This window comes from Tiliqua scincoides, chromosome 5 (genome assembly GCF_035046505.1).
Source record: "Tiliqua scincoides isolate rTilSci1 chromosome 5, rTilSci1.hap2, whole genome shotgun sequence".
Classification (NCBI taxonomy): Eukaryota; Metazoa; Chordata; class Lepidosauria; order Squamata; family Scincidae; genus Tiliqua; species Tiliqua scincoides.
In genome coordinates, this window is record NC_089825.1 from 83,481,514 (window position 1) to 83,500,267 (window position 18,754).

Here is an 18,754-nt window from a genome sequence, read left to right on the forward strand (position 1 = left end):
AAAACACTTAATTTGTATTTCTCTCTTCCCACCTGCTTTCTTCCTCTTTGGACCTACACAAATCCCACTAGTGAATTACTGCATCCTTCATGCCTGACTGCAGCCTTGCTCCCATTTCTAGTTTCTCATCTATTACCAGCATGGCTAAATGCTTCCCAGGATAGAGCTGTGCACTGGACAATTCTGCTGTTGCCATTTGATGTTGGGTAATTATGCTTCAGTTTTCCCAGACAAGCTCTAGAGCAGTGTTTCTCAAACTGTGGGACAGGACCCACTAAGTGGATCACAAACCAATTTCAGGTGGGTCCCCATTCATTTCAATATTTTATTTTTAATATATTAGACTTGATGCTACGTGGTCTGTGACTACATTTGCGGAAATGTGACAGACCTGTATTTTTAACAAGCTACTATGTATATTCTTTTAACAATGATAGTCAATGGGACTTACTCCTGGGTAAGGGTGGGTAGGATTTCAGCCTCGGATAGTTAAAAAATTTCCTGCTTGATGATGTCACTTCCAGTCATGATGTCACTTCCGGTGGGTCCTGACAGATTCTCATTCTAAAACGTGGGTCCCAGTGCTAAATGTGTGAGAACCACTGCTCTAGTGTCCTATATACTGATCCTGCTGTCAGGTGTTGCATTTGGGGTGGGCGTGGGATAAATCAGGTTGCTTTTCCAAAAAAGAACATGAGGATGAGGACACCTACAGTGTTGTGAAATTTCTCATCTGCTGGTGGTCAGGGGCAATGCCCACAATTTTTTTTTTACCAACGCACTTCTATTCCATTTGAAGTTAGAATCAAACTTTCAATTACACTGTAAAGTTATCTAATTATAATCTGTATATTCTGAAGTTATTTTGCAGGGGTAAATAATATTCTGTAGTTCAGGCAATTTATCTGCTCTTAATCCAGGTTGAGCTTGCATGTGATAACAGGTATTGTATCACAGGATCACAGGAGTAAATCATTTCCCCTATTCAAAGACATCTGTTAACCAACCCCACCCCAAACATACACAAAATATACCATCAATGACAAAAGGTGACTCTGGGACATGCTATAGTTTTTGGGTGAGTCAGCTCCTAAGTTCTGTTGAGTATTGCTTCCTACCCATCAAACTTTCAGTGACTTTAAGTGTGGTAGCAGTGTGTCTACAGGTCCAAATGGAGGCCCTTTATGTATGTACAGTATTGTATGTTCAACACCTCACTGTAAAGCCATATTTGGACGAATGCCAAGTTCAAAGCCTTGAGAAATGTTCAGCGTTCCTGCCAGGAGGAAACTAGGTAGGTAGGAGTAATCTTGAAAGGATAGGTACATTACAGAGAAGCCTGTGGGCAGTTTTCTGTTAAAGTGCTTAAAGTCTGGAGGAAGTGGGTCGCACCTAGTCCTCAAACAGCTGCAGAAGACTTGCAAATAACATCCAGAAAACTTCTACTATCCCCCCCCCCCCTACATATCAATATGAGTCATTTATTGCATGGAACTAACTAGGAAACCTCCCTTCCCACTGTCGAGTACACAAAAGTTCTCTATCTTTTCCCCAGTAGGCATTTCTCATCACAATTGAATAGGTAACTATTTTACAAACCTGAGCTGCAGAGTGGTGATGTTTCATGCACTCAATGGTCCCCATCATGCAACCTCCCCTCCTTGCCTTTATCGTTCAGGTGACAATTACTTCTGTGTGCATCCTCTTCTCTGTAAGATTTTTGCAAGGCGTGTAAAAGGCAAATATATTGGCACAGCAAATAATGATATAAACAGAGCATGCCACTGTATAGGGATTCACTGTGTTCGTGTAATTTATTCAATTTGTAAAATTTGCAACTCCAGTTGCAAAATCTGCAACTTCTTGGTTGACGTGTGTTAAAAGCAGAACTTGCAGGTGCAAAAATTCCATCGTTGTAGCCAGTGAAATCTTAAAAGTTTAGGCCAGGTGATAGGTACCTGGGTTGCGGGCAGAGGTTAGGAAGTGAGGCTCTCTTCCTGTTTGGCTCCTAGAAAATCTTTTGGGCTCGTTTTATGCCCCTGCCCTAACTGTAGATGAGGGTACTTGGGCCTACAGTGTGGCATGTATACAACTGACAAACTTGGAGTTGCCTCATTGTTCCCCATTCCTATATGTATGTGTGCAGTTATGATTAAAATGTTGGAGGAGGGTATGACTTTGATAGAGAGAAGGGGATATGTGGTGTTTAGTGCATTGTTTCTCAACCAGTGGTCCTTGTACCACCAGTGATACTTGAGGTGATGTCAGGTGGTACTTGTGGGACTCACAGACCCTTGCCGCTTGGCAGCAAGACCAGCAATGCAGTTTGACAAGTAGTGGTAGGAGGCTTGGTTTGGCAGGTGGAGCTCCAGTGTGCACTTTTTCACATGCTCGAAAAGCGCTCCTGTCAGCCCTGGCCTCTTACTGGTGTTTATCACATTGCATCTGACCTCCCAATCCAGAAGTACAGGTTGAGTCTCCGTATTTGCAAGGGTTCCATTCCCAGAACTCACATGGATGGCAAAAATCGCATTAAAGCAAATCCATTTAAAAAACAATGTTCCTTTGCTAGGCGGTTTAAAAACAGCCTTGCTGCCATTTGTGATATAAGACAGAGGCATTAGATAGACAATCCATCAGTCAGTCTCTCTCCAAGCCAGCCATTTTCAACTTCTGTGCCGTGGCACACTGGTGTGCCGCGAATGGTCCACAGGTGTGCCACAGGAATTTGGGGGAAGGTCATTTATTAATAGGGCTAATGGGAGATGTGAGCCCCCACTGGCAGCATGGTGTGCCTTGTCAATTGTCCAAAACCTGGTGGTGTGCCTTGACCATTTTAGTGCCTTGTCAGTGTGGCATGAGATGAAAAAGGTTGAAAATCACTGCTTCAGGTGCTTAGAAAGGCTTCACTTCAAGCCAGCGACCCTTCCCTTCGCCCAGAGCTCAGTGCTGGGAAAGAATGTAAAGTGATTATCATTCTTTCACGTGCTCAGGGGGAAGGGAGGGGTCTCTTGCCTTGGAGTGAAGCTGTTTTAAGTGCCCAGAGAGAGAATGATTGATGGATTGTCAGCCAGCTGCCCTCTCTCTCATTAACAAGGCTATTGTAAAATGACTTTTTTCCTTTAATTGAAAGGACCCTTCTCATCGCATTGAGATAAAACAGTGGGTGGGGGGGGGGAAAAAATCCGTAGATAATTAGCTTATACCTGTAACTGGTGATGACATCATCACCAGTTACTTCCAGTGGTACTTCCAATAGATAGATAATGTGAAGTGGTACAGCAGGGGACAAACATTGAAAAATACTGGTTTAGGACAGGAGTGAGCAAACCCCAGCCTGGGGGCCATTTGCGACCCTCAGGTTCCCCCAATCTGGCCTGCAAGGAGCCCCCAGACTCCAGTGGGCCTCTGCCCCATTGGAGAATGTTGGAGCCTGCACTGGCCCACAATTGCTGGTTGTGACCGCCATACGCGAGCTGCAGGTCGAGTCAAAGCAAGGCTTTTTATAGTCTCCATGTGTGTCCTGCTTTTCCCTGGGCATGATTTTAATCCCCTCCCTACTGCCTGTGAACAACTTATGTCTCCATGTGTTTCTGGATTGGTCTGTATATTCTCACTGTGCAAGAGGTGTGTGGCAAACAATTCATAGTTCTCATGTGCTTCTACATGCCTGTATTATAGTTCTTATGTGTATTATAAATAAACTCAGTAAAAGTCATTCATTCATATCAGTTCTGCCTCTAATGTATACATTTATGTAAATTTATTCAAATTTGAAATGCAAATTAATTCTTTTTTTCTTGGCCCCCAACACAGTGTCAGAGATGATGTGGCTTACCTGTCAAAATGTTTACCCACCCCTGGTTCAGAGTGTTCTCTCCCCTTCCCCCTGGCCGTAGGAAATCCAAGTCCTGGTTTAAGGATTGAAGAATATGTTGTGGACCTCCCTAAGAATGATGTGGCTATTTATTTGTTTTTCACTATATAAACTGCTTTGTGAACTTTGTTCACCAAGTGGTGTATGAATATTCTTAATAACAGTAATATTTGTTAGGAGAGATTTTGCCTCCTAGTGGCAGAGTGCAGCTCCCTACACCCTGTAGTAGGGAAGTGGTGAGCAGGGTTGATAGCACATACTCCTTTCAGTCTTTTTGTTCTTCCATGTGAGCTACCTCAATCCTTAAGGATGTTAGAGTACCTGATAGTACATCAGTGCAAGAGAATAGTGTTGGGGAGCAGGGCTTCTTCAGTGCTGTCCCCGTGTTATGGAACTTACTTCATCCCTAAAGAGGCAGTAACTATATGGAGTTTAGAAAGTTGGCAAAGACCTTCCATTTAGAATGGCCGTCGGGGAGTAATTTCTGACTGTCTCATGTCCTTTTATTGAACTGATTTTCAGTTTTGTATTGGTTCTAACTGTAATTATTTAGTGATTGTTTCTTGATGTAAGCTACCCTGAGGGTCTATTAGGTCACTGGGTGGGATGCTAATTGAATGAATTGCAGCCACTTGTTGCATGGACCCAAATGGGTTAAAATATCCTACATGGTAGCTCTAACAGCAAGGACAGCGAGAAGTAGGACCAAACGCCTGTAGCTAGAGGGAAATACAAGAAAATGGCAGTGGTGATGCCATGCTAGTCAGACACTGCTGTGTGCTCAGACACTATAGTCTGGTTCTCCAGGCCATTAGAGGTGCTCCTTGAAAGACTTTTTTACAGTGACCACCAATATGTGGTGTGTGGCTCTTTGTATCCAGCCTTGTGCCAATACGAACAGCTCTAACTCAGCAGAATGACCCAGAAACAGCAGTAAAGTAGTGAATGTGTATTTGTGTTTCTCAACTTTGTAAGGAAATGCCCAAGCATCACAGGAAAATTAGTTATTGAGCAAAGGAAGGGAAATCTGCCCCCTGAAGGTTCTCCTCACCACTACCAGTGGTGGTGTCTGTGACTCTGAGCCCCCACAAAAGTGTCTTTGCAGTTACTTGGCCTCTGTCATTCTCTCTCCTGTTGTCCAGATTGGCCTGGAATCTGCTGCTTAGTGCCAGACGTAAGAGGCGCTCCAGCCAAGTCCCCTGCCTGGCCAAGAGGAGGAAAAGTCTGTCTTGCAGCAACTCTCCTGCCTCAGGCCAAGATGCAGATCTTGTACACCCTGGGAAAGGAAAGAGTTATTCTTATGGAAACGGTCCTTACCATCTCCAGCACACAGTCCAGCACTGAATGTACCCAGATCCCCATTTCACTGGAAGCGCAATCTCTTCCACCTTTTGCAAGCTTTTCTACATGTTTGGGAGGCTGCTTGTAGGCTTCTCAGGAGGAAGGCAATCCGTATACTCCGAAGGCTTTCCGATGTTGTCCTGAGTATCCTGGGCTTAGCACTGCAAACCATTCCTGAGCCTTAATTCAGTTTCAAGCCTGGCTATTACTTCCCACTCCCATTTTGTTTAACTGTTTTTAATCCAAATTGGAAGGGAGGATGCAGCTTTAGACATGTGTAGTGCTGGTGGCACTGACCGATGGAGTTGGAGGAAGAGGATTGTGGTGGAAGCTTGAGCTTTCTGTCAGATTGATGGGAGTGGATGGGTTCACACTGAACCTTCTAAAGAGCTGACGGAGGGAGGGGAGGGCAATGTGGCAACGAAGGGTTATGGAGGCCTCACCACAAAGTAATGGAGGCTTAGGCAGTAGATTGAGCCAGCAGAGTGGGAGTCACAGGCCGAACACATGGACACAATATATTCAGAAGTCATCCTGCACAACCCCTGTTGTAAAGAATTGCAACTGTGCAAGAACTCTAGACGTTTCAGAGGTTCACAATCGGGAGAACTTCCCAAATGCACTGAACTCTGTGTTAAGTAGTGGGAAGAAGCCATTTTGGATTTAATGTCATGGGCCAGCCCCCCTGTGAAGTGTGTATCTGGGGGTGGGCTGTGGCTATGGCTATGACAGCACCCCCCCCCTTTTCTATTCAAAGGAATTGGTTTTCTCCATCTGCTTCCTTGGGGAGAGGGAAAGTGGGAAGGCTTTTTATTTTTTCTCTGTTCATTAATCAGCATTTCTCCTTAGTGGTCTATGCTCCATCCTCCCCTTCTTCCCCCCTCCCCAAGTGATTTATGGCTAGGCGGGGGCAGCAGGTAGCCAGACCTCCCGACCTCCAACTCATTTGTCTGGAGGGGCTGGACTGCCTGTCACCTCCTGTCAAGGGAGAGCGATAAATGGTCTCCTGTGGTCATTACCCACCCGGGAAGGGGGAGGTTTGGGGTTGGAGGGTGGTGGTAACTGACCTGACTGGCAACAAAGACCAAGGAGGAATTGCACCCTTTGGATTTGGGGCTGGGCATATCCAACAGCTTTAGGGGTGGAGTAATCTGTGTGTTTGTGCATGTGTAAGGGCGTGCAAAGATTCCTCTGAATTTGGGACTTCCCTTTCAGTTGGCTTCCCTTGACTTAAAAAAACTCTCCTTTCTTCTAGTAGGAAAGTAACCACATGGGTAAAATTGAGGAGTATGGTAGGTCAGGGGCAAAGCTTTCCTTTCACTACTCTCTGGGTGTAGAACTTGGTCATTTTTCATGGATAGGAGTTTCCCATTAACACAGTATTTCTCAAATTGTTGATAGCTGAGGGACGGTTATCCCCCCTCCCTACAATGGCTGTTCTGATCCATGTGAACACTCTCATCATTCCCTGACCTCTCCTTCCACCCTTGTCCTACCCTGTCTGTATGCCATTTTGTCCGCTTTTTGCATCACTTCTACGTTTGGTGCAGTGATTAGCACTTAGCAAGCTATCGCAGCTAATTATCCGTTTAGTAGCATGGATGTAATGAAAGTCTTCTTGGGTCAGACCAGAAGTCCGTAGCATTCTCTTTCCAGTAGTTGCCCGCTACCGCTGCTAAAATATCTTTGTCTTTTTTAAAATTAACACCTGGTGTTCAAAGGTATACTACGTCTAAACATGGAGGCTTAATTTACTTTCCGTAAATTGTCTGACTCTTATAAATCCAAAGGAAAACACACCAAGGGGGCCGTCCTTATTTAGATCAATCAATCCGGCCTAAAAGTCCTGGAGAGAAGAAACAGGACAAAGCCCATCTGTGTGAAGGAAACGATATATTGACCAAAATGGCAGGGGAAATTCAACTAGTTCTAACTTTATCAGAATTGAGACCTGTATCTTTTTCCCAGAGGCCTGATGTACCTGTTTTGCTATAGCAAATTGTCTGAAAAGCTACGAAAGGGGAAGGGAGACAGCATGTGTCTCACCCTGATGCTTCTATACATAACTCTTTCCATGTGTTGGTGTATAAAAATAATTCAGTGAAAAAAAGCAGCTAACAGAGTTGCAGGAAGTAGGCTTTGCATCCTATAGGGATACTGTCCAGCACTAAATAATATCTAAATAACCAGATGACCAAATGGAGAACATTTTAAAATTTTCATCCTTGGCTTTAGGCTTGTCTATGGTTACACCTCCTCCCAAATGGCTCTACTGTGTGGGTTAATGATTTTGCTTATTGTTATACATTCTACATTTATTGTGAAACTTTGTAAGCCGCTGCGGGCATTTGCTTCAGCATGGGAAAGGCAGGATATATTTTTTTGAATAATTGAAACATTTCCACCTTCACCTTCATTCATAACACGGGTAAGCGGACTTGTATTTAAATCATAACTACATTATGGATGAAGATGGAAGTGGAAACACTGAACATTAAAAATGTTAAGTATGGACTACTTGGTCAACCACTTATTTAGATAATATAAACCATACATATATTTAACCTTTATGTACATTAAAGCGTGCAAGATAGGAAAAAAGGTATGTTCATAAGATGAACTCTGAACTACTGTAGTATCTATTGGGAAATATAACTCATGGCAGGTTAGGACTGTGTTCTGTTGCATTTCTCTTTATATACCAGAGCGGGGGAAGAAGGTGAGCCTTAGAAGGTGCACACAAATTTTATCCTTATGGCCCCAAAGATTCTGGCTGAAAACCTGTCTGTAGGATGATTTCTAATGCTTGTGTCCAATCTGAATTTACATCACAAGTCAGCACCTTGCTCACTGTTTACCTCTTCTGTTTCCACAGTGGTGGCCCCAACTTCAAGAGCAGACCTTGCAGTGTCTCCTACAGTGTTTACTTTGGAGGGAACAGCTCCAAGGGGGAACAACTTGAGAGAAACTCTGAAGCCTTGAGGATCCTTTCCGCTTGCTTGGGGATTTATTCTGTGGACGGACGCTTGTGGCCATCTACGACACTTGCCACCTTGGCCCCAAGGACGGGGGAGACTGTGTGGACTGATCGAGTTTTGATGGTACTGAATTGGTGTTCCATGGCCAGCGCTCCATACACAGCCCCTATGTGAGGCCCTTCACCGAGGATCAGGCTAGTGGAGAGGGCTAGCTATGGCAAGCAACAGCAGTTCCTGCTCAACGTCAGGGAGTGGGCATCTCAACACCTACCCAGTACCTCACTATGCTTTCTTCTTTCCACACATGATTGGGGGCCTGTCGCCTCCTGGGGCTCTTCCAGGGATGCAACACCAGTTGCCGGTCAGTGGGTACAGTACACCATCACCAGCTAGTGAGTACCCTGCTTTCATAAATAGGGGACGGGTGGTCACGTCTGCATGTGTGGCCGTTGTGGGAGAGATGTGCTCAGGGTGATGACAGATGCAAGAAACTTGGAGCAGTGACTGATTTAGGAAGTAGCTTTCCTGTATTTGATACAAATACTTCTTTTTCTGTCCTGGGTGTACTCTGCAAAAACTAGCTCCTCAGATTTTTGTGCATGGAGAGCTTAAGTTTGAATCAGGGGTGGAAGTAGCCTGAGTAGGGTGGCTATTGGCTTGCACCGAGTGTGTCACGAACACACCTCTCTAGTCCCTGGAGCATGTTTGCAAGTCTTTGTGGCTCTTGGGGACAGGGGGAGTTGAAGAATAGACACGCAAATGAAAAAACTTGTGCCTGCTTTCAAACTTTTTTTAAAAACCTGGGCAGCCTGATGCATTAAGGATTGGGCAAGGCCAATGGCTGATTGAATGTTCAGTGTCCTGGAATGCAGTGGCAAAATGGGACTTGTACTGCAGGTGTAGAACCCACTGTGACTGCTCTCAAATTCTTGTTTCTGACATTGCCCTGGACGGGAAGCCTCTTCTGTGTGGTTTATTTCGGTTGTCCTACAGGAGCGATTCTGTTGCATCGCTTAGTCTAAAAACCCCAGAAAGTTGCATCTTGACACTCTCATTGTTTCAAAAGCTGACATGAAAATGTGTGCAAATTCTTGAAGCTGGATACACTTCCCAAACATCAAAATGAAAAGCAGTGTTTTTAAAAAATTGTCTTTTTCTGCTTAGTGTCTCGCTCAATACCAAAATTGTAATGCTGAGCCATTACAGCATTCCAGAGCTAATGAGAGCAAACTCTGCCAGCTTGTTCATAAGGTTTACAGCCACGTGACTTGACACAGCTCCAGGCTCTTATAACAAGTTGAAGAATTCCTTATTTTGACTGCGGCGTGTTTTGATATTTTGTTAAGTTTTGAAAACCAGGTTCTTTGGGGCTGGTGTCCAACTTTTGTCACTGAAATGGATGTGTAAATACGCGTAAACATTTGAGCAGGCACTGCTGCTAAACATCTGGGTTCTCCCCCTTCGTTTCCTTGAGTACGTGTCTGTTTATTGCACGGTATTCAGTCTTTCCTCCAAGGAGCAGGCAGTGGTCCTGTAGGTTATGCTGAGAGTCAGTGACTTGCCCGAGGCTTTGAACTTGGGTTTTTTTCTGTCCAGGCCCAGTGCTTTAGCCATTGCACTACATGACTCTGGGCTGATAAATTCAGTTTTGTCGAGACAAAAGTGTATTGGATTAGGTGTCTTGGTTGAACTCCCAGCTCTGTTGTGCAGCCTTACGCAGGTCACTCTTTTTCTTCTCTCCATCCTCAGTTCTTCATCTTTTAAAATGGGAGGTGGTGACCTACCTCACAGTTCATGTGCTGCTGTCAGGCTAAACTTGACAAAGATTGCATGGTGCCTCCCATAGGAAATAATAAAGGATGGTAAGAAATGTTGCCCAAATCTGGGAACTGTTTGAAGTTAGACTGTTACAAACAGATCTAGAAACTTGAGTTACCTTGTTAAATTCATTTTTAAGCTCTAGGCTCTGTACACACAAGAAGCGTTTCTCAGTTGTGTGGGACTGAGTCTTTGGTTAGTTCAGTGCAGTGGTTTTCAAACTTTCAGCACCGAGACCCACTTTTTAAAATGTCAGAACCCACTGGAAGTGATCTTGTGACTGGAAGTGACCTCATCAAACAGAAACATTTTTAACAAACCTAGGCTGCAATCCTATCCACGTTTTCCCAGGAATAAGTTCCATTTACTATCATTGTTAAAAGCATATACACACTACCCTGTTAAAAGTATAGATCTGTGACATTTGACCAAATACAGTCACTTACCATGGTAGCATCGAGTCTTCTATATTAAAAATGAAATATTAAAATGAATGGGAACCCACATGAAATTGGCTCACAACCCACCTAGTGGGTCTTGACCCAGAGTTTGAGAAACACTATTTTAGTGTGTTGAAATGTTAAGAGTTTTGCATTCTTGCTTTGCTGTGCTGTTCCCACCATTCTTTAATGTAGGTAAATGCAGAACTCCTGGAAAGAGGATATCTGAATGTCATGCTTCTCTGTGGCAAAAATGTGTCTTGTTAAGGCTTAGCTTGTTTATGGGAAATATTTTCCAAGTATATTCTCTTCCCAGGACTATCAGGTGTTTCCTAATATAATTGATTTCTTATAGTAGTTTGCATTAGTTTTTTATCCAGTGGTTTTAAGACATCGTATAATCTAGAGACCCATGCCCTTAATGTTGCACTCATGGATGCACATTTCTGCTGTGCAAGCAATATGCCATGGCTGCTCTGTGGGGATCCCTGTGGGGTAACGTATGTGTTTATTACAGCTCTTTGGGGAGTGCTGTTGTCCATGTGGCAGTAGGCTTTTGCATACCTTTGTAGCTGATTTGATCTCGGAAGCTAAGCAGGGTCAGGCCTGGTTAGTACTTGGATGGGAGACCGCCTGGGAATACTGGGTGCTGTAGGCTTATACCATAGTCTTTCAAGACTGAAGGTTGCCAACCATTTTTGTAGCTGATTCACCTTTGGAAGTATGTTCCCAAGTGGCAATTATATTTTGGGTGGGTGGGGGGGGGGGTGTACAAGTATAGGATATTTGAAAGCAGAATCACTTTCCAGCTTATATGAATCTTGCAGGAAAGGTATTCTCTAGTTGTGGGAAGCTGCACTGAGCACATCCACCACATCCTCCTGTTTAAAAATTATGGACAGGTACTATACTGTATATTGAGTTGATATTGTGGTTTGGTTTTAGGGAAGATTTTCCTTGAGATATGTAGGCATTTTGGTTAGCCATGGTAAGTTTGAATTTTAGGTTAATTTACAGCATGATCTTATGTGTGTTCATTCAATGATGTCCTAAAATGTTCAGTATGACTCTCAAGAAAGTGTGCATAGGATTGCAGGCTTAGTTTTGAAAACAAAGCTGTCTCAACCTGGCCTGTCACTCTAGGCTCAGGGGATGTGACAATATACTAAACGGATAGAATTTAAAAGCAAATTTCAAAAATCCATCTTGTAAATAAGTCTTCAAAAGTTGTCTGGGCATCACAAGGGCTGCAATCCTGTATTCACTTATCTGCGGGTAAGCCCCTTTGAACTGAATGGGACTTGTTTCCGAGCAGACAGGCCTAGGATTGCACTGTAGGTTAGTTATTTGTGGCTTTAAAGTTAAAAGGATAAACTTTCATAAGGCTTCCTTTCTGATCACCTGGAGGAATTTCTTAGTTATCACAACTGACCAGACAATAGCAGCTGTCAAGCCAAGTTGCATAGGTGGCAAAGGGATAGGCAATGTTCAGGAATTCAGAGAGAAGCACAGTCTGTATATATGTTGTATTCAAGAGTATATGGGTCTTCATATAGACGTTTTTATAATTCTGCACAAATGTAGTCCAGATTCTGTACTACAGAAAGCTCAATTCTGAAATCGGCATGCATTCTGCATGGTAAGGAAATATGTGTGTATATATTTGCCTTTGGGGGGGGGGGCAGAATTATGCATGGAAACAAGCAAACAGGTAGATAACAAATTGAGAAAATCCTGCTCGTTCCTGCATATACCTTCTCTTCAATTCTTGGAATCTCACCTGGCTTTTTTGTGCACATTCAAACCTATTGTCTTATTTGTTAAGGGCTAGAAACTTGCATTTAAAAATTTAAAGCTGATCTTATCGGGCCAGGCTCATTGCTACACTCAGTATCGGATATCATACCTGTACAGCAAACTTGCAAGATATACCCAACCCTTAATGTAACTTGCAGATCCTTGTCACAAACAGAGTGGATGACAGATCATGATTTGGTCCTGCTGTTCTCATTTGAGATCAATAATTTAATTCTGACATCAATATCTTTGAATCTGGTGAACTTAGTTCAGTGCTAGAAGAATGAACTTTGGAATCATGAAAAGATTTCTGCCTTGTGCTTAATTACTTCCTTATTTCTGACTTTTCTGTGTGGGATTCTCTAGTTCATTTCTCTTACCATCGGAATTAGAAAGTGGGTCATATGTTGGATACCTGGGAATCATTTATTGTGTATCTCTAAGCTACACTGTTTTGTCAAAAACACAATGGACCTCTCCTTTCCTGTCCCTCTTCCCAATCCAAAAAAAGCCATAACTTTGCCTTAGTGTCCTGAGGTGGTCTTGTGCTGCAGCAGGTGGGTTGACTTTTTAAATAAAATAAGCAACTTTTTCCTTAAAGATGATGGTGCACCCACTGCCCACACCCCCACCTTTTCCACTCCTCCAATGTTGGCTCTTGCTGCATCTCTTTAAGACAGTTAGTGTTGCAACTGGGAAAGGCTTAGTGCCAGAGGGCAAAGAACATCATTTTGCAATGAGGCAGGAAATTAAAAAGATGGGGGTGAAGGGTGTTGCTGCCCTGCCAGGAGATAAAGATGAAATGCAGGAGCCCCCATAACTGATATGCAGTAGGATACCTCTTGAGCTTTGTTCTAAGCCAGCGATTTTCAACCTTTTTAATCTCATGACACACTGACAAGGCACTAAAATGATCAAGGCACACCATCAGGTTTTTGACAATTCACAAGGCACACCATGCTGCCAGAGGGGGACTCACATTCCCATTGTGATAATAATAATCTACTAATTATGCCCTACTAATAAATGCCCTTCCTCCAAATTCCTGTGGCACACCTGTGGACCACTCACGGCACACCAGTTTGCCATGGCACACTTGTTGAAAATGGCTGTTCTAAACCTTTGTTTTTCTTTCCTTCAGTCTTACCTGGTTGCAGTGGGATCTTTAGTTTGAATAAAGATTAAACTAGAGTTGACTTGCACATACCCCCTGATGCCTGCTGCTGTATTTGTAACTGCCATATCTCTTACTTGATGAGCATCTCCGTTTTGGAGAGGTGCATGATTTTTTTAAGCGCCAGGGGTGTTTCTCAAAAGCTTTGTGGTTGACATCACGAAGTGCTCTAGAACAGGGGTGCTCAATAAGTGGATCGCGATCTACCGGTAGATCGCAAGGCAAAATGAGTAGATCGCAGAGCCCTGTCTCTCCAAACTGTTAATATGTCAGTTTCCTCTAGTGACTAGATGAAACTGACATATTTAGCTGACACTAAACTGACACTGAAACTGACACTTTAGCTGCTCTTTAGGCATGCAGCAACAAAACTGACGAAACTGACTAGACTCCAGCAGGGGCTCCATACATTAAAGGGGGTGTCTGTCAGACGCTTCCTTCCCCCCTGGTAGATCTCTGAGCCTTGCTGGGTTTCAAAGTAGCTCTCGAGCCAAAAAAGTGTGAGCACCCCTGCTCTAGAATCTCTGGCTTTTCCCAGAAACCTGACAGCATTTTGAAAGACAAAAATGTTTCTAGTTCTCAGGAGGAAATGCTTGGGTGGCTAACAGTTGAAATTGGAGAGCTCTGCATTGATTTTTGTTTTGCTGGCACTCAACACGGGTCCTTGGAATTCCATGTGACCATCCCAATTTGTAGGCTCCTTCTCCTACAACTGTTCCCCCCCAAAAAACCTTTTCATGTTATCAGTATTTGTAATAGATAAATATGAAATTTTTCCAGAGCAGCACCAGAACAAAATTTCTTTTACAGTTTTACCTTTTGCATCTGATAATTTTTGATTTGGTTTTATGGAAAAGAAAAGGTTTGCTAAAGTTGAAAGATACAGGAATGGAACTCGAACCTGAGCTGGTCCTTCTGTTCTGCCCATTACAATCTGCGCTTCAAATATTTCTCTAGATTCTGCATTTTGCAAATTCTGCACTTGGCATATATTCAGGTTTGTGAATAAACTAAGCTACAAAACAATGCAGACCTTACACAGAGAAATACCGAACTTCAAATTCTGCATATACAGTGTTTTCTTACTTTGCATACATAGGTGTGCTGCTTATAAATTTTGGGGTGGAGCAAGGAGCTTTGCACTAGGCCCTCTGTCTACTGGTTCAGCCCCACTCTCTGGCTTTTAAAATGTTACTAGGCATTGTCCCTACCTTTCAAATCTGCAGCCCCACATGCAGCCCTGCATATACAGTACTGTGATTTTTAGGAGTTAAACATGATTTTACAGGCACTGGGTTTATGAGAGTGTGTTTTGCTTTTCCTTTTCAAGCAGTGTAAAGTTCAAGGCAATCTTTGTATAGTTGGCTTTCTTTGGAGGGGAAAGAGCACATATTGTGGACTTCTGGTGTTCTTGTAAAATGTTGATTTGCAGACTGAAGGATTTTAAAAGGATGCACCCAAGGCAGGACTGGTGCAAGCATTGCCAGGCAAACTAGGCTTGTTTTTCTTTGGCTGTGATGTCAATATAAGCTGTGGTGTCCAATATAAAAATTAATTAATTTTTTCAAAAAACAAAATTCGCTGTACATAGCTTCCAGAGTGACCTTCTGAATATTACAGGGCTAGACAGAACAAATCATAAGGCTACTTTAACTGAAGCAAATGGGCTCTCCGTCAATTTTAATTGCTTCCAATTGATGATGGGCCTTACCCAGGTCAGGCTCGCTAGAGAGGATGTGTTGTCCAAACACTGGATGCATTTATAACTGGATGCACTACAAGCTGGTGTAGTGCAGTCGCAAAGAGTGTTAAACCTGAGCCAAGAAGTCAGAGTTCAAAACTCGTTTTCATCACAGATTCATTTCTGTCTTCAAGAAGAGGATGAAACTGCCCTACTTTACAGAGTTGCTGTAAAGACTACCAAGGTAATGTATCTGAAGCTCCTTGGTATAATATGCAAATCTTATTAGTGTTGCTGTTACCGTAAGCCTTTGTTTCCTGTTATTCAGGAATAACAAGGAGGAATGATATACTATTACTGTATTATGGAAGATGAACTTGCCTGTGAGGCACAATGAATTTTTGTGTGACCCTTGCAGAATCCCCTGCCCTGAAAGCAGGGGGCCGGGTAGCGTTTTGATCCCATTACTGGTGACCCCAAGTGTTGGACTTCACACTGCCAGCATGTTCAGCAACCATTCGTTTATGGTTGGCAACCTTCAGTCTTGAAAGACTATGGTATAAGCCTATAGCACCTGGTATTCCCAAGCGGTCTCCCATCCAAGTACTAACCAGGCCTGACCCTGCTTAGCTTCCGAGATCAGACAAGATCAGGCATGTTCAGGGTAACAGTTGCTGATATTCGTTTATGGCTGAGGGAGAAAATAAGAGGACCCTTGAAGGCATCATGAAGATGGGAGTACTGTATTAGCTGGGGTGGCCAAGGTTGAGAATCAAGTCTGTTGCTCCAGTTTGCACAATTGTTTCTGCATTGAGTTTCTAGGTCACATTACGGTGTGACATAATGTTGGGAAACTGGCGTCATGTCTGTTTCTAGCATGTGTATTATAAGGTCATGGTTCAGGATTTGGACTCACCTCCCTGCATTACAATCTCTGCACATGAACTGGAGGTTCACGGACTCTTCGCTCACAACAGGAGAGGAAACTGAACGCTTTCCACATGCGCTGCCTCTGACGCATTCTCGGCATCACCTGGCAGGACAAAGTTCCTAACAACATAGTCCTGGAACGTGCTGGAATCCCTAGCATGTATGCACTGCTGAAACAGAGACGCCTGCGTTGGCTCGGTCATGTCGTGAGAATGGATGATGGCCGGATCCCAAAGGATCTCCTCTATGGAGAACTCGTGCAAGGAAAGCGCCCTACAGGTAGACCACAGCTGCGATACAAGGACATCTGCAAGAGGGATCTGAAGGCCTTAGGAGTGGACCTCAACAAGTGGGAAACCCTGGCCTCTGAGCGGCCCACTTGGAGGCAGGCTGTGCAGCATGGCCTTTCCCAGTTTGAAGAGACACTTGGCCAACAGTCTGAGGCTAAGAGGCAAAGAAGGAAGGCCCATAGCCAGGGAGACAGACCAGGGACAGACTGCACTTGCTCCCGGTGTGGAAGGGATTGTCACTCCCGAATTGGCCTTTTCAGCCACACTAGACGATGTTCCAAAACCACCTTTCAGAGCGCGATACCATAGTCTCTCGAGACTGAAGGTTGCCAACAACGATTATAAGGAGATATCTGTGCCTTTGTGCATGAAGATGCTGTGGAGTGCCATCAGCATAGAACTGACCAGGAGTAAAAATTGCCCCTGGGAATCTGCATTCTGGGTGGTGCAGAGAAGAATTTTGGGCCTGGATCTTGTTTGCTGCTAGTTGCTGGTCTTTTGCTACCGTGGCCTTGACAGGAAATGGCTGCAGCAGAGTTTCTTAACCAATAACTCCTTTCTTTTTCTGCCCGCTCCTGTCTGGCGTGAATGGTCCAGATGACCTGTGTTGCTGCCCCCACAGAGTGGGGTATGTGGCAAGGGTTGTCTGAATGATAGCCTTGGATGATGTCAAGACATTCTTTCATCTCTCTCTGTTTTCTCTTTTTTTCTCTGTCTCCTCCCCTCCCTGCTTTCCAAGCAAGAGAGGTCCTTTTTATAAATAGCTTGAATAACAGGAAACAAAGGTTTAAAAGGAATAAACAAACCTCTTGACATACACTGAGGCTAAGGAGGCGAGCTGGGGAGCTGGCATTGAGTGGGGACTGCATAAATTCAGGGAGCTTGCATTGATCATTTATTGCCTCTGTCCTTTGAGAACCTGGATGCCTGGGTCCCTTTCCTAGCTTTTCAAGTGGGAGCAAAGACAGCAAGGACTTGGGCCTCCTGGGCTCTGTGTACCCTAATCATGGGCTTTCTTTCCACCTTTGGGCTTTGTATTTTGGTTTGTCTTATTTGGTGTTCAGGTAGAAATTCACTGTATGGACTAAGATTCCAGGTACAGATATGGGAGAATGTGAGTGACGTAAATTGACGTCACTGCCTACAGGGTTAGGACTGCCCACTAATGCAAATTGTAGACCATGGATGATTTAGTTATAGCATTGTAAGCATGCTACCTACCAAGGCCAAAGCACAGACCCAGAATAAATGTGCAGAAACCCACGTGGAAGTCAGCATTTCCCATGGATGCAGTGTGTGTTTGGATGCGAAACCCACATGTGTTTTCCTGTCTCTAGGAAATGATTTACAAGGCCAGGAGGTTTACTGCCTCAGAAGGCAGGAGGTCTGGTCTAGAGAGTAGAGCCTCCATTTGCCTGAAGATAACATCTGCAGGTTGCCAGTTGGAGGCCACCGGCACCGTGCGACCGTGAAGCAGCTTACAAGCTGAGCCGAGTTATTCCATCTGCTCTGAGCGTGGGAGGATGGAGGCCAGAATGTTGCGACCAGATCTGAATGTTGTGGTTTCTTGAAAGATAGAACCTTCTTTCAAATTGTAAAAATCCCTACGGGGATTTAATTAGCCTGCCTGTGTAAACCGCCTTGAATAAAGTCCGAGAAGAAATCTGAGGCCCAAGAAGGGCGGTATAGAAATACCTGTAGTATTATTATTAAGGGCAGGAAAATCTGCCTCAGAAAAATACTGCCCCTTTTGATGGGTATGCACATGCAGACATAAGGCAGAGCCATAAAATGATTAACAGTGTTTGAGAAGGGACTAACTTGTCTTCCACGAATAATCCCTGGATTGGTTGCAAATCCCACATAGGTTGAGACTCATGGATGTAATTTCCCAGGGAATAGCTGCATGTCTGTGGCAAGTCTCAAAATTAAGGGACTGTAGCATAAGGCACTTATAGATATTGTGTGTGTGTATTCCAGGTTTTGATGTTGATCTCTTGACACTGGCCTACTCAGTAAAGCAGCAATTTTCAACCTTTTTCATCTCATTGCACACTGAGAAGGAACTAAAATTAACAAGACACATCAGTTTTTTTTTTTCACAGTTGACAAGGCACACTGCACTGCCCAATGCTCTCATCCCCCAATGGCCCTTATAATATATGACACACACCCCACACTCTCACAGCACACCTGCAGACCATTCATGGCACACCAATGTGGCACTGTGGTTAAAAATCACTGCAATAAAGGATCATGTGGGTTCAGTTCGTTTGAAAAATATATTTACTTGAAAAATGTAAACAAGCAGGGGCAAGTATGTGTTGCAACTGTGTGTGTACATTCACTCAGGAATTGCAATTGGCTACATTCCCTGCTCAGTGTTCTTACACTGCCAAGCCTGGGTATTCCTCCATGTATGGATGAG

At 43.9% G+C, this 18,754-nt stretch overlaps 1 protein-coding gene and 1 pseudogene across 1 annotated transcript in view; one reads left to right on the forward strand and one right to left on the reverse strand.

Annotated features, from left to right (window-relative positions):
- RARA (retinoic acid receptor alpha) overlaps window positions 1–18,754 on the forward strand; it is a 161,281-nt gene that overhangs the window by 32,695 nt on the left and 109,832 nt on the right. The window contains exon 2 of the mRNA XM_066627267.1: window positions 8,094–8,588. Coding sequence (XP_066483364.1) covers window positions 8,411–8,588 — 178 coding nt within the window. The 5' untranslated portion in view covers window positions 8,094–8,410. The remainder of the gene's footprint in view (window positions 1–8,093; window positions 8,589–18,754) is intronic.
- On the reverse strand, window positions 15,669–15,789 carry LOC136655165 (5S ribosomal RNA; annotated as a pseudogene).